Source organism: Arvicola amphibius, chromosome 7, assembly GCF_903992535.2.
Source record: "Arvicola amphibius chromosome 7, mArvAmp1.2, whole genome shotgun sequence".
Classification (NCBI taxonomy): Eukaryota; Metazoa; Chordata; class Mammalia; order Rodentia; family Cricetidae; genus Arvicola; species Arvicola amphibius.
The window spans coordinates 134289153-134305376 of NC_052053.1; the positions used below are offsets into that span (position 1 = coordinate 134289153).

A 16224-nucleotide genomic window follows, 5' to 3' on the forward strand; every position below is an offset into this window, starting at 1 on the left:
TGGGGCCATGAGAACAGGAGAATTCTGGGAAGAGGAACGCTCAGTCTGTAGTTGTCACCCAGACACAGAAGAAGCAAGATGAGAATGCCTCACTGATAAAAGGTACCAAGCCACATGGCTAATACAGAAAAAAAAATGGGTTAATTTAAGATGTAGGGGTTAATAAGAAGCTGAGGATAACAGGAACCAGTTTATAATTAATGTAGACCTCTGTGTATTTCTTTGGGACTGAACAGCTGCAAGGCCAGGTGCAACAGAAACGTCTATCAAAATAAAACTTTCAAATAAATAACAAGACCCCAAATCCATACAACTTAAATTATATACAGCTAAAATTGGCATTGAAAAAGAAACTGTGAAACTACATTTTAAATTTGACATTTTCGGTATTGAATAAGTTTGATATACTCATTCACCATTTAAAAAAACATATTTTTTTCAGAATTCAGAATTCAGAACAGAATTTTTTTCAGAATTCAGAATTCAGAACAGAATTAGAACTAGAAAAATAATAAACTTTATATCCTCTTTCACAATTCATGCCCATTACCTCCAATGTCAGGAAGAAATAAACCTCAGATTCTCTCATATGTGGAATCTAGCCAGTGGTGTATGTATATACATAAACAAATATACATGTTGGTACATATAGCATGAAGAGAAAGAGAAAAGCTAACTGTGAGGGGATAAGGAAGGACTAAATGAGTGTAACAGGCATATATTCTAATTGCATCATTAGTGAATCCTCCAAATTGCTCATATCACAACATCATAAAGGATATAACAAAAACAGATCAAAAATCACAGCATACAGTGAGATGACAGCCTTAAAGTAATGTCACTGTATCCACTTAGGGACCACTGAACACAGCTCTACCAAAACGCAGCAAATTAACCATGGCGCCATATGTCTCAGTGTCACTCACCCCGTGTTCCTTAGCTGCTGTGACAACTCTCAGGAGAAGGTCTTCCTCAACAAAAGGCCTCACGGCATCATGGATGATCACAACGTCTGGCTGGTCTTCTGCCAGGGCTTTCAGGCCATTAAAAATTGACCTGTGGCGTGTGGCTCCAGCCTCAGCTAGTGAGATGCGCTTATGCCCATACCTCTGGATGATGCTCCTCATTGCTTCCATGTTCTCTGCTGTCACGGCCACAACAATGTCCTTTATCCAGCATACTCTACAAGGAAAGCATGTGTGCATTTAATATAACTGGACTCTAAGGTTCATAAAAGAAAATTGAACTCCAGTATAAATAATATCAGTCCACATGGGGAGATTATACACAAAAGCTCAGTTGTCATACATTTTGGTTAGGTCTAGAAGTCACTAAGCATTTCACACTATCAATCGAGGTGATTTCTTTCACACTATGTATCTTACATGGCATGGTACATAAAGTATGCTATACTACATAAGAGATACATTAGAATTTTTTTTACTTCAATTAAATTTGAACAAATAGTGTATCTGTAAATTGTCTGAGAAAACACACAAAAGAATATGCTTTAAAATTTATATTTTCCTTATTATTTTCTCCCACAGTGGAAGAACTCAATACTACCAAGTTCTGTCAGCCAACTATCTCAAGATGCTCCATGAGATGTAACCAACCACTCAACTATGAAAACTAAAAATTGGACCTCACACCACCGGCACCCAGACTAATCACAGTCCACACTGCCTGGCTCTGGCTCTGAAATCAGCAAGTTTCACAAGCTTATGGATACTAGTGGTAGCCAGCAAATGACACTGGGGACCTGCATGTCCCAATGCCCCAAACCGGGACAAAGGCCTCTGACCCACAGAATCACTTAAATTTTTTAATATTTTATATGCCAACAACAAAAAAGCCATTTAAACCAAGAGAAATTAGAGCTATAAGCCAATGAAATTCTATACATTCATGCTAGAATAGTTAAGTCGTGAAAATGTATCAAATATCAAATCATAGGCAACAAGAAAAGCACTTAACATGCATTTTGCGCTTCTCTTTTTTCACGTGTGTGATAGTCGTGTAATACCGGTACTCTGTCTCCAACAGACGCTTATTCAGAAGACATTTATATGATAATTAATATGACATGCTTCTATAATTTATGTAACAGATTCATATAATGACTTTACTATCTTTCATAGTATAAAATATATACCTCTATATTTCTATTTCATTCAAAATTAATAAAGACAGAAAAATGCCACTTTTTTCATTGACAATGCAATATGACTTTCTTGTTTGGGGAGATTTGTTTTTCTTTTGTTTTGTGTTTTGTTTTGTGTGCTTTTTATTTGTTTTTATTTATTTCATCTTCTGGAGTATAGGTTCCATGACAACACATATCAGTCTTACTTTAAAAAAATTTCATATCTAAGTGTTTATTGAACAAATAAACTACTCATACTGTAATATCTTCCAACACTTATGGGCTGGATTCCTTGATTTCTCACTTAGATCTTAAGTAAAACCTACTCTGTTACTTTCATATTTTGTCAGACATCTCAAAATGACTTCAATGATGAAAATGATGCAGCAGCACAGAATCGCCAAGAGCAATCTGTAGTCCTTACAGGGGATCAGGACTCCAGAATGAGATCACCTGCAAACTGTTCCTTGGTTTGTTTAGTCCATCCCCCACACCAGTCTCGTTCTTCACAGCTTTAGAACCTACCCTGTCGTAGGAATGTGGAAACTATCCTGTTCGCAAAGATTGCAGCAGCTGGCAAGCTACCGCTCTCCAGTCTCTCCTCACTGTGGAATTCTGAAAGGAGCTGGCTCAGCGCCCACAGCTGTGATCCATTATTCTTTTCTGTAATCGCCTATGTCCAGTACTTAATGCGGTTCTTAATGTTTCCTCATCTTATCCCAACACAATCTGTTCTTGCTACTTCTCACGTTCAAACCCTGCGCCCATGTTACTGGATCTTGTCCAGGTCTTTGTAGACCTACTGCCTCCTTCCAGTCACCCCTCTGCCATAACCCTTTTACTTTCTGCCTAGCTACTTCCTGAAGGGAGAGTAATGGGTAAGGGTCCAAAGTGCCCCCACTGGCTTACGTATTTGAACATTTGGCACCCAGCTGGTAGTGCTATTTCAAGATAGCATGGGACCTTTAGGGCAAGAGGCAGGGCTAGCATTAGCAGGTCACCACACCTTTGAAGGTTAAAACCAAGCCAGCATCCAGGCTACATTCTCTGCTTCCAGGTTAACCCTGCTGACTCATTTCCACTGCCTTCCCCACTGTGACAGGCTGCATCCCCTGCAAATTTAAGATTTCCCTCCCTTAAGATGATCCTCTCACAGTGAAGAGAACACATGCTCCTACAGGCATGCCTCTGTGTTGCTCTTGTTTCTCCGTACCCTTCCCTCCCTCTACCATCCTACTAACCCAAATCTGAGCCCTCTTTCTCTACAGCTGCAAACACAGTCCAGTCCAGGAAACCTCCTTTGACTACAAAGCTGGGTGCAACCTCCTTACCTTCCACTTCTGAAAAACTCATCCACGAAGATTATTGAGACCATGCTATGGTCAGTAATGTTCTATCTTCCTCACTAGGCTTCCAGTTCTCAGAAAGACTGCATCCCAGAACTTGGCACGTATTTTACTTTCAATAATATTAGTTATAGAAACAGCTAAAAATGTGTAATCTTTGTTAGCGTCTGTGGGCTGTAATGAGAATTTTACATACACTATCTCAATACTCAGCTCTTTGGGAAAAAAATGCTACAGTCTCTATTTTACTCTTGAAGACACAAAGACAATGACCTGCCCATAACCATACCAGTAGAAAATGAAGGGACTGGGCTAAACCCAATCTGACTTTGGAGCTTACACCAATAACCTACATGCCCATCTTTAAAATGTTTTAAACCACTGTTTTTCAAAGTGTGCAATTCATGGGACCTTCCTATTAAGTTAAACCTAATATTGTTGATTAGGCCAAATAGAAATAAGAATATAATATATAGCATGAAATAAAGAAAAGTCCCTGAAAAAAAGTGATAATTTAGAAAACATTACTCAAAACCACTCAAAAGGTAGTAAGCTTACTATGATATTTTGTTCAACAACCCAGGATAAACCCAGAACCTGGCAAACTTTTGTAAGTACTGATTGTATTTCAAAGGATTTATTCACATTCTTTTCAAGACACAGAATTAATTTTTAATTCTGTAAAACACTTTTAATAAGGTAAAATCATGAGACTGTAAAAGACCTTAAGTACCTCACACAGTGCATGCTGAGTAAATACTTAATGAATAGAAGCATCTGGTCTACCTCTGAGCTGAAAACAAGTCCACACCAAACCCCGGCAGCCTGATTCTATCAAATCCAAATGATTATTTCCTTCCTAGCACATTCCATAACAGATATAAACCTAGCCCCCGGCTCCATAACACCTACAGACATTTTGAGCAGGAAATATAATATCTCAGAAGTTATTTTCTCCTGGAATAACAAATGTTACAAGCATACTCTGCTCAGATGGTTTAATAAAACCAGTTGAAAACAGAACAGGTACACAAATTCTTATTTTAAAACCCGGGGGAAATCGAGCCCCCTTAACACCTACCTCTAAAGCACTCATCCAGGCTGCAGAAATCGAGCCTTAAAGGGACAATGGCAGCTGCTGCTCTCCAACATGCTTGCCTTGATAGAAACTTAACTCTGGATTGCACTGTAGCCACTGTTTACAGATTCCCACTTCCCTATGCCCATATTGAGGATTTAGGATAAAATACTGAGTTAGTGAGGCAGACTGGCTGCTAATCCCTTAGCAGCACAAAGTCCTCTAGCTCTGTGAGCCTGGGAACCACTGGTCTTGGCCAGGCTTTGAAGGAGTCTCCACCATATAAACAAACTGAAAAAAATAAAAACCACATGATCATCTCATTAGATGCTGAAAAACTCTTCAACAAAATACAGCATCCCTTCATGATAAAGGTCTGGAGAAGAGCAGGGATTCAAGGAACATAACTAAACATAATAAAGGCAATATACAGCAAGCCAACAGCCAAAATCAAACTAAATGGAGAGAAACTCACAGCGATCCCACTGAAATCAGGAACAAGACAAGGTTGTCCACTCTCTCAATAATCTATTCAATATAGTTCCTGAGTTCCTAGCTAGAGCAACAATACAACAAGAGATCAAGGGGCTACAAATCAGAAAAGAAACAGTCAAACTCTGACTATTTGCTGATGATATCATTGTTTACATAAGCAACCCTAAAAATTCTACCAAGGAACTTCTACAACTCATAAACACTTTCAGTAATGTAGCAGGATACAAGATTGACTCAACATAATCAGTAGCCTTCCTGTACACAGATGATACATGGGCTGAGAAAGAATCAGAGAAACACCACCCTCCACAATGCCACAAAATATCTCAGAGTAACTCTAACCAAACAAGTAGAAGACTTGTATAACAAGAACTTTAAATCTTTGAAGAGAAATTAAAGAAGACACAAGAAAATGGAAAGATTCCCCCCATGCTCTTGGGTAGGTAGAATTAACATAGTAAAAATGGCAATCTTACCAAAAGGAAATCTACAGATTCAGTGCAATGCCTGTCAAAATCCCAGCAAAATTCTTCACAGACCTCGAAAGAAACAGTACTCAACTTCATATGGAAAGCAAAAAAACCCAGGTAGCCAAAACAATCCTGTACAATAAAAGAACTTTTGGAGGCATCACAATCCCAAAGCTACAATACTGAAAACAGCCTGGTATTGACATAAGAACAGACAGGAGGACCAATGGAAGTAAATGGAAAACAAGGATATTAATCCACACACTTTCAAACACCTGATTTTTGACAAAGAAACAAAAAATATCAAATGGAAAAAAGAATGCATATTTAACAAATGAAGCAGACATAACTGGATATCAACATGTAGAAGTATGAAAATAGACCCATATCTATCACCATGCACAAAACTCAAGTCCAAAAGGATCAAAGACCTCAACATAAAGCCAGCCACACTGAAACTCATAGAAGAGAAAGTGGGAAGTACACTTGAACACATTGGCACAGGAGAACACTTCCTAAATATATCCCCAGTAGCACAGATACTGAGAGAAACAATTAATAAATGGGACCTCCTGAAACTGAGAAGCTTCTGTAAAGCAAAGGACACAGTCAACAAGACAAAACAGTAGCCTACAGAATGGGAAAAGATCTTCACCAACCCCAAATCGGACAGACGGCTGATCTCCAAAATATACAAAGAACTCATGAAATTGGTCATCAGAAAAACAAATAATCCAATAAAAATAACAAACATGGAGTACAGACCTAAACAAAGAACTCTCAACAGAGGAATCTAAAATGGCTGAAAGACACTTAAGAATATGTTCAACATCTTTAGTCATCAGAGAAATGCAAATCAAAACAACTCTGAGATTCCACCTTACATCTATAAGAATAGTCAAGATCAAAAACACTGATGACAACTTATGCTAGAGAGGTTTGGGGTAAAGGGAACACTCCTGAGTTGCTGGTGGGAGTGCAAGCTGGTACAGCCCCTTTGGATGTCAGTGTGGTGATTTCTCAGAAAATTAGGAAACAACCTTTTTCAAGACCCAGTAATACCACTTTTGGGTATATATCCAAAGGATGCTCAATTGTGCCACAAGGACATATATGCTCAACTATGTTCATAGCAGCATTGTTTGTAAAGTCAGAACCTGGAAACAACCTAAATGCCCCTCAACCATAGAATGGATAAGGAAAATGTGGTACATTTACACAATGGAGTACTACACAGCAGAAAAAAAAAAGACATCTTGAAATTTGCAGGCAAATGGATGAAGCTAGAAAACATCATTTTTAGTGAGGTAACCCAGAACCAGAAAGACAATTATCACATGTACTCACTCATAAGTGGTTTTTAAACATAAAGTAAAGAAACCCAGCCTACAAATCACAATCCCAGAGAACCGAGACAACAATGAGGACCCTAAGACAGACATATACATATATCTAATACATGGGAAGTAGAAAAAGACAAAATCTCCTGAGTAAATTGGGAGCATGGGGACCTTAGGAGAGGGTTGAAGGAGAGGGTAGAGGCAGGGAGGGAAGCAGAGAAAAATGTAGAGCTCAGTAATAATCAATAAAAAAAAGGAGTCTCCAAGGCAGATAATGCAGAGCTCTAACTGAATACAAAATACAAATCCAACAGCTTTACTTCTTCCCTGCACTTGGGCATGACCTTCTTAGTAAACCAAATTGCTCCACCTTACCATTCAACTAAAAGTATCATAAGAACCTTTCTCTTTCTGAATCACTAACCTCTGGGATCAATATCATCTCCTAAACATTTCTCACATCCTGTCTCTCCCATTCTTATGATCTCGGTTTAACTCGCATGACCAATATTGCTCATTTAGAGAAAACTCGTGGAATTCTCATCTGTCCTGCTCAGCAGAATTTGCAATGGATTAAAGCAATTTTATAGACCAGGACAACTGTGTGTGTGGTTGAGATCTGAGGCCAAATAACGACATTTTGATAAGCATGAACCATATCAAGGAACAAGTTCTCTTAAGCAAGGACTTCCACCTAAAAGGGCTGAAGAAACCACAAAAGCTTCAGGGCAAGAGAGGTCAAAGTAGACCTGACAGGGACAGCCCAGCCCCACATATCTAGAAAAGCATGGCTTAGATCCACTTGTTTGTTCCTGTATAGTCAAAATCTTGTATTCCACACTAACCAACACTTCTAAAATCTCTAAAAAGAAATCAGATTACTGGTAAGAAGTTTTATTTCTATGGCCACCCTAGTCACCAACCCCACATTTTATATCTTAACAACAATAACAATAATAAAAAACAAACCTTGACCCCTCTGCGACCCAGCCAGCTGCAGGTTTTTCCCAGCTGACTTCAGTCCCTGCCAAGATTAAACAGGAATTGATAAAGTTGTCACACAGTGAAGTAGAAGAAACTGGCCCCAGCCCTGAGCTAAAGTTCATTAAACTGTCAACTCCACCCTGTAACCCCTCAAACAAAACGTCCATAAGGCGAGCATCACCTGCTTCTCCTTTTCCAGGATGCGCAGCATCGGAGTCTTCTCCTCAGAGGCCACACTCTGCTGTCTACCGCTTCCCTACGCACAATCCCAACCAGCCCCATGCAATGGAGCTCCCCAATGTGGAAACTGCTCCACTGTCCCTTCTGTGGGCCCCAGTCACTGTGAGGGACAAAACCATTTCAAGTTCAGATCCAGGGAAGAACATTTTTCTAAACAGTAAAATTGGGATACATGTGTTAATGAACTGAGCTGAGCCTTCTATCAGAATTTCATGGCCCTGAAATAATATTTTTGTCACACGGCCTCTTGAAACAAAATTTCTTCACAGAAACTCTTGTCACAAAGCAATAGTCACATGAGGAACTAAGATTCCCAATCTTAGGTCCTTGTTAATCAAATGAAAAAGTAATCAAAGTTCCATGAATCACAACCTGTTATAATTTATCCCAATTTCCCTAGAAGACTATTCAGATTTCAGACTGTTATCAAGTAAGCAAAATGGAAAACAAGTGTTCTTTCGCCATATTTTCCATAATATTTTATATTATTTGTATTTTATATTTTGTAATATTTTGCAAACTTTTTTACATTAAAAGATTTAATTGTTAGTGTTCACCTCTCTCGGGCTACCATGGTACATGCAAAAAGGCAAATTAATGCAAAGCATTTCGCTTATAAAGAGATGGTAAATGAAAAAAAATATCTACTACTCCCTCCATATAACTACCAAGCAGACAAAGATCCTTCTGCCAGTGCGCACTGCAAGCCATTCCAGGGCCAGCATGCATGCTATGTCCATTGAGAACCATTCCATTGTCAGCATGGATGCTATGTCTATTGCAAGCCATCCCATGGCCAGCATGGATGTTATGTCCATTGAGAACCATTCCATGAATGCTACGTCCACTGCGAGCCATCCCATGGCCGGCATGGATGTGGTACTAGAACCCTGTAGGTGTGTGGTATTGACAGGACGGCTGTATGAAGCAACCTCCATACTATACAGAGGAATAAAAGCCACAGGCAGCGGTGGTAACTGGAATCATTTCCAGGTCTGACTGAGTTTCCGATGTAACCACCGGCCTGATTACATTAATCAAGCATGATTGCGGCTCCTTACAATTCCATTTGCTAAATACCAATAATCAGAAAGTAAAATAATCGTATGAGCAATCGCTTTGTCTCTTTGGCTTTCTGAAGTGTGTTGGGGACGGGAGAGGGAGTTGCTCCTCAGTACAAAATGCCAAAGACAGCGGTTTCTATCGAAGCCCTCTATCTTGAAATGTAACCCGTCACTTAGGTTCCTATCTGACTTCAGGAGTAAAGGCCTTGCAGAACTGGAGGCCTCTGTAACGCAGTCGACTCCTACCCTCCCAGTCTCACCTTAGCCCCATCACAGAACCTCACAAGTAAGGCATCCCTTCTTCTCATCTCACCTCGTCTTCGGGGGCCTTTCAGACACTGCTCACTGTTTCTGGCTCTAATAACGTCATTCTCTTTTCTAGGCCTCAATCTCACCCTCCAATCCCCTCCCGCTATTGAAAGGCTGGCATTAACCCTGCTCTTCTCTCTACCGCCTGGTATTTGGTCAGGCCCATCTCCCGGGTTAAAAAAAAAAAATTAAAAATCGCCCAGAGAAAAAGCCCTGCCTGCTCAGGAAACCAGCGTTGCGCCTGGGCCACTCGGGCGCACGCATGCGCGGTGGCTGCGCGCGCCGGGCTCTCCTAGAGCCGCGGTCCCTGCGGCCCCCGGGGCCAGCGTAGGAACCGAAAGTCCCTGGGTCCCTGCGCCCCTGCGCCCTGCTCGTCCCCGAGCCGAGCCGGGCGCTCGCCCCACGCTGCCTGCTGGGTGGGCTCTGGGGAGCGGGTGGCCAGCGCCAGTTACCTCTCCAGGGCCTGCAGGGTGTAGCTGATCAGCGGCCTCTCCAGCACGCGGCAGAACTGCTTCGGGGTGCGGACGCCCATCCTCTCCCCGCAGCCCCCGGCCGGCAGCACGGCGGCCACGGTTCCAGGGCGACTCCCGGGCTCGGCCCCGGCTCCAGACGGCATGGACGCTGGAAACGCTGAGCCCGCTCCGGGCGTAAGCCGCTCACGCAAAGCCCGGCTCGGCGGGCCTGCTGTGTGGCCCGCGCTCCATGACACGAGCAGAGAACGCTGGAGCCCGCGGTGCAGGCGGGAACCGAGGGCGGGCGCCAACACCAGCCCAGGGCCGCGATCGCGGGTCGGGTAGGAGAGGAGAGGTGTCCAGAGGACGCGGGAAAGTGGCCCCAAGTGCTGATCCCAGCGGGAATGGCTGAGCTGTCCACCCGCCCGGGCCCAGCGCCCCAGGCAATGCTTTCTCTTCCTGCTCGTCCCTCTCTCCCTCCTGGCAGGCCCAGCTAAGGCTGCGGTGGCAGTCCTTACACAGTTTAGGGTCACACACACGCAGCTGTGCACGACACAGTCACGGTCCCCATTCTTGATAAGTGGGAAAGATTTGTATTCACGTTACAGTACAAGACCCAGATGCGTGCACCTCAGTTATATGATATTCGCAGATGCACACTGAGTCTTCCAATGCAGACAGGATAGGAAAAGTCTAGAATACAGAGTGCAAGGTTGACTCCCAGACCTGTTGGTCTACTGGGCAGCCAGGGCTGCAGAAGGTTTTCAGTGTTGCACAGGTGATCCTGTTGAGCAAGTGCGTTTGTTGTGACCAGGGGATGACAGCAATCACAGTAATTGCTGAATAATGAACACACAACCCACGTTAACAGATAAAACCCTAGTGGCCGCGTTCATTGACAGGGAAATACAAATGCTAAGTAACTTGTGTAAGACAGTGCAGTCAATGGCAATGCAGCCATAAAGCCTTGATTTAGAGGTGCAGCCAACGTTGAGAAATTCCAGGCCTGCTCCGCATCCTTCCCTTATTTAGTCCTGTCTTTCTGGAAAGTGTTGATGAAATATAATGCCATGCCAAGGACTTTTGTATTCAGGATCTGAAAAGTAAAATTCATGAGCTCAACGCCCAGCTTTGTGGTTTGGGTTGCATGCCCAGCTTCAGGAATGTCTAATACTTATTAGATGAATTGCTGCTTGAATAATGACAAAGTATATGGAATTATTTGACAATACATATTATCAATCTTCCCCCATCAATAGATGAATTGAATTCATAAGAAAAAATCTTGAGCATTGAAAGCACCCAGTTATAATATTAAATCTCATTATTTTTATCCATTTTGCCCGTTGAAAGTGTACAAAAATAAATTCTCTGCTCTTGCCCTCTTTGTCTAATATTCTAAAGCATTTTCTTTTGTTGCTTTCATTATGGCTAATGGACAGCTTCTGTGCTAAGTGAAGTTTGTCGAACTCTTCACCCTGAGATGAAAGCACTGTTGTGTATTTGCATCGCAACGTTGAAGGTTTTCTTTTCCGAAACAGAGGTGGGAGAGCAAGGGACCGAGAAACTGGGAGACAAATAGAGGGAAAGGTGTGGAGGAGAGAGGTCGATTCTAGCAGAGAGAACTTCTTAGGGAGTTAGGGGTTTAGAAGTGTTATAGTTTACTCAAGTGAGACACGAGAGAAGGCTCCATCACAGCTTGTGAACAGAAGGATTTTGTTACAGATCGTGGAGAGAGAGGAGTTGGTCCCTGAGAAGACCAAAGACAGAGCACTCAGCAGGGAGGGAGCATCAGAGAGAGCAGAGCACTCAGCAGGGAGGGAGCATCGAGCAGGTAGAGAGCACAAGAAATAGCAGAGAACTGAGAAGATAAGGAGCACCGAGCAGGTATGGAGCACCTGAGGCAGAGTACTAGAGAAACTGCACCTCTATAAAACCATGGCTTTTGTGGTTGTAGCTGTGGGCCGGTGAGATTTCATAAAGTCTGTGCAATGGGGCTAGTCATCTCCAGGTCTGTGGTGTAAGCCATTAAATTCCATTATGCTCGGATATGTTAGGCGTGGGTTTTGTGGACTGAGGAACAAATGGGTTATAGAGCAAACCATCCAAAAGGATGAAAGTCTTACAAGAAAAAACACTACCGAGAATGCAGGGGAAAGAAGCCTTGTATGTTCACTGTGGGGATTTCATTTAGCTCTGTAGGGCTCACTAGAGCAGTTCCTCAAAAATTAAAACGTGAATCGCCAGACAACAAAGCTAGATTACTCCAGGCACATACCTGAGAAAATAAACTGAGACCAGACTGAGACGACGTGCATGCCCTGTTTCTCAAGGCAATTGCCACAATTGTACAGACACAGAGTCAGCCTGGCTGCCGGAGGGAAGGATGGGTACAGTCTGGAACATTCACAGCGGGACACTCGGCCATAGAGAGGAAGGAAACCTGCCATGGCATTTGCACAGTGTAGATGGAACTAGAGATCATCATGCCACATATCACATGTGCTCTCTCATATGTGGGGGACTGTTGGTTCAATGGGGAGGAGAGGCAGAAAAGGTTAAGTAGGGTGGGTGGGTACGATTAAACACAATATATTCAAATCTGAAAACGTCGCAGAGAAACCTGTTCACTTGTATAATGAAAAAGGGTTGGAGTTACTAATTACGGTGGGATCACTTTCCATCACCAGAAGTTGACAAGTTATGAGACACTTACAACACTGGTGAAGGTTTGTTCTTAAAGAAAATACAGTAATTTTGATCTCGGCACTCAGGATCATCAGCTCTCATGTGCTCTATAAAGAATAGATTCCATTCAAGCATACTCACAATCGTAGCTGTGATTTCATGTTATAGCAGCTTCAGCAACCAACCATTATCTAGGAATATCAAGGTGTTGGGGAGATGACTTGGTGAGCATGAGCACAGGCTGTGCAGATTCCAATCCAGAGCTCAATCGACCCCACCGAGTGAGCTGTGAGCTCAGGTAGAAGTCCTGCCTGTATCAAGGCAGTAAGGCAGAGAATGAGAGAGGGAACTAACACTCAGTGTCCTCCTCTGGCCTTCATACGTGTGTGCTTACCTGCACTCAGACATGAATTCACCACACATGCATACACCATGGAGCAAATGGAAGATATAATATCAGGAATGAAGAGCAGATATACAAATTCAGACACTGACAAAAATAAAAATAAGAAAGTCTGAGCACAACATATATATTTGGTGTGGGAGGGCCTTCTGTATATGTCCTGCTTTTATTGGTTAATGAATAAAGAGGCTCTCTTGGCCTGTGATAGGGCAGAGTAGAGCTAGAGGGGGAAAACTAAACTGAATGCTGGGAGAAAGAAGGCGGAGTCAAGAGACACCATGTAGCCACCACCGGGAACAGAGGAGCTGGAACCTTGCTGGTAAGCCACAGTCATGTGGCGATACACAGATTAATAGAAACTGATTAAATTAAGATGTAAGAGTTAGCCAATAAGAAGTTAGGGGTAGCCGGGCGGTGGTGTCGCACGCCTTTAATCCCAGCACTTGGGAGGCAGAGGCAGGCGGATCTCTATGAGTTCGAGACCAGCCTGGTCTACAAGAGCTAGCTCCAGGACAGGCTCTAAAGCTGCAGAGAAACCCTGTCTCGAAAAACCAAAAAGAAAAAAAAAGAAGTGAGGGGTAATAGGCCAAGCAGTGATTCAAATAATATAGTTTCTGTGTGATTATTTCAGTTCTGGGCAGCCAGGAACAAACAAGCAGCCTCATACAACATACATTAGTTAAAGATATGTTACATCTATTTATGCTGTGTACCATTTTAGTGATGCAAAGATGTGCTGCATTCTTTTGTGTTTCATTTGTTTAACTATTTGAAGCTGTGTTACTTTGCCTGTCTAAAACACCTGATTAGTCAAATAAAGAGCTGAATAAGCAGCCAATATCAATTCAGGAGAAAGGATAGGCAGGGCTGGCGGGCAGAGAGAATAAGTAGGAGTGGAAATCTGGTAAGAAAAGATCAAGGAGCAACAAAAGGAGAAGAGAGGACATCAGGTGCCAGGCACCCAGCTACACAGCCAGTCACAGAGTAAGAAGTAACAAACGGTATAGAGAATAGAGAAACATAAAAGTCCAGAGCCAAAGGTCGACAGGAAAATTTAAGTTAAAAAAAACTGACTATAAATAAGACAAGCTAAGGCTGGACATTCATAAGTAAGAATAAGCCTCCGTGTACTTATTTAGGAGCTGGGGGGCAGATCCCAAAAAAGCTCAAGAGTGTAAGAGCAAAAGTAGAAAAAGAAAAAAGAAAAAAGCAACCATACATATAAGATCTATGGGATGCCACTAGTGTACAAAGTTTATAATTCAAGGGGGCTAAAGACATAAATAATACATTCAGTAAAATCATCTCAGAAAATATCCCAAATTTGGGGAGAGAGATAAGCACTCTCTGGAGGCATTTGTTACAGAGCAGTAAAAAGACAAGAGAAAAAAAATCTCCATGTTGGATTATAACCAAACTAAACATAGAGAACACAGCAGCAAGAGAAGCACCAAGTCACATGTAAAAAGCAAAGCTATCAGAATTACAAACAATTCTCAACAGAACTGAGAAGCAAAGGACAATGGCGCTGGGCTCTGATTCTCCTGCATGGACGGGCTCTGTGGGAGCCTTCTCACCTTGGTGATCACCTTCCTGGACCTGGGGGGAGTTGGGAGGACCTTGGTCTTAACATAGAGTAGGGAACCCTGATGGCTCCTTGGCCTGGAGAGGGAGGGAGGGGAGGTATGGGTGGAGGGGAGGGGAGGGAAAGGGGAAGGAGGAGGGGAGGGAAGGGGGAGTGAGGCGGATTGTTAGTGATAGGGGAGGAAGGGAGGAGGAGGGGAGGAGATGGAAATTTTTAAATATAAAAAAATAAACCATGAAAAAAAAAGAAAAAAAAAGAAAAAAAAGAAAAAAAATCAACAGAAACTCTAAAACAGAGGCGCTCAGTTGAGAGAATTTCTCACAGACCAGTATGGCAAGGCGATTCTTCTGCTGAGAATGGAGAATTCCCAAGTGACTCTAGGGGGTATCAAGCTGAACATAAGAATGACCCAAATTCCAAAAGACAACAGTCGTCAATCTAGATTCCAATAACCAGCAAGGCAGTGGGACGACTTGTCATAGTTGAAAAAGACAGGAAAGATTTCCATAACAACAAACTTGAGGAGGTCATTGCCCCTAAACCAGCCATGCAGAAGACACTCAGAGCGCTAAGGAGACGGCACAGTCCTATAAGCACAGTAATAAGGTGGAAAAACAGCGTAAGGAATGAGCAAATTCCTGAAACTCCCTGGCTGGATATTCCAGCAAAATCTGTGGGATCCAGATTTCATGAAAGACCTCGGCTCAAAAATAAAATGGAGAGGCACTGGTAAAGATACCTTATATCATAGCCTCTGGCTGCCACATTCACACACACACACACACACACCACATACACTCACATGCATCTATACGGGCACACACACATCACACCTATAGTCACACACACACAAAGGAGTCCTTTCAGGTAAGACTAAAGAAAGACACATCTGTGAAGCTGTATGAAAGAATAAAAGATAGAAGAATAAAGAAGTAAAACCAACAAAATAATAGAAATTAGCTCACACCTTTTAATAGTAACTGAATATTATTAGGCCAATCAGAAGACAGACTAGAAAACTAGACTATGAAAACATGATCTATTTAATTGTTGGCCCAGAGACACAATGTACCATCAAATATGGCCTTATCTGGAAAGGATGGAAAAAGTTATTCTGAGCAAATAGAACTAGAAGACAAGCAGAGATGGCTGTTATTTATGATAAAATAGACTCCAAATCAATACTAATCAAAAAAGATTCTTAAAAGATCACTTTATTCTAATTGAAGGAACCATCCATTAAGAGGAGATTACAAGTCTAAACATGCACTGAGCACCAAATCTCCCACTTCCACACAGCAAATACCACTGAATTTAAAGAAACGGCTTTAGTCCAACACAATGATAATGAATGATTTCAGGGCCCCCCTTACTAAGAGACAGAGCGGCCCATAAAAAGTTGTTATCACATGACATCATAGATCCAATGGACTTACCAGACATCTACAGAATGTTCCAGCCAAGCACTGTAAAATGCACACTGTTATCAGCAACCCAGGGGATGTCCTCTAAAATAGGTCATTTAGTGGACCTATTTCAATCAACTCAGGAAAACTGCAGCAGTTCCTTGTCTTACCTAGTCACAATGGGATAAACTAGAAATCTGCCTGAAGACAAACTATAA

The 16224-nt window shown here is 42.2% G+C and overlaps 1 protein-coding gene across 1 annotated transcript in view; it reads right to left on the bottom strand.

Moving 5' to 3' along the window:
• Nucleotides 1-10387, bottom strand: part of Crppa (CDP-L-ribitol pyrophosphorylase A) — a 254540-nt gene extending 244153 nt beyond the window's left edge. The window contains 3 exon segments of the mRNA XM_038337019.1: nt 927-1182; nt 9925-10115; nt 10117-10387. Of these exon segments, the coding sequence (XP_038192947.1) occupies nt 927-1182; nt 9925-10115; nt 10117-10176 (507 nt within the window). The 5' untranslated portion in view covers nt 10177-10387.
• Nucleotides 10388-16224: the final 5837 nt, after the last annotated feature.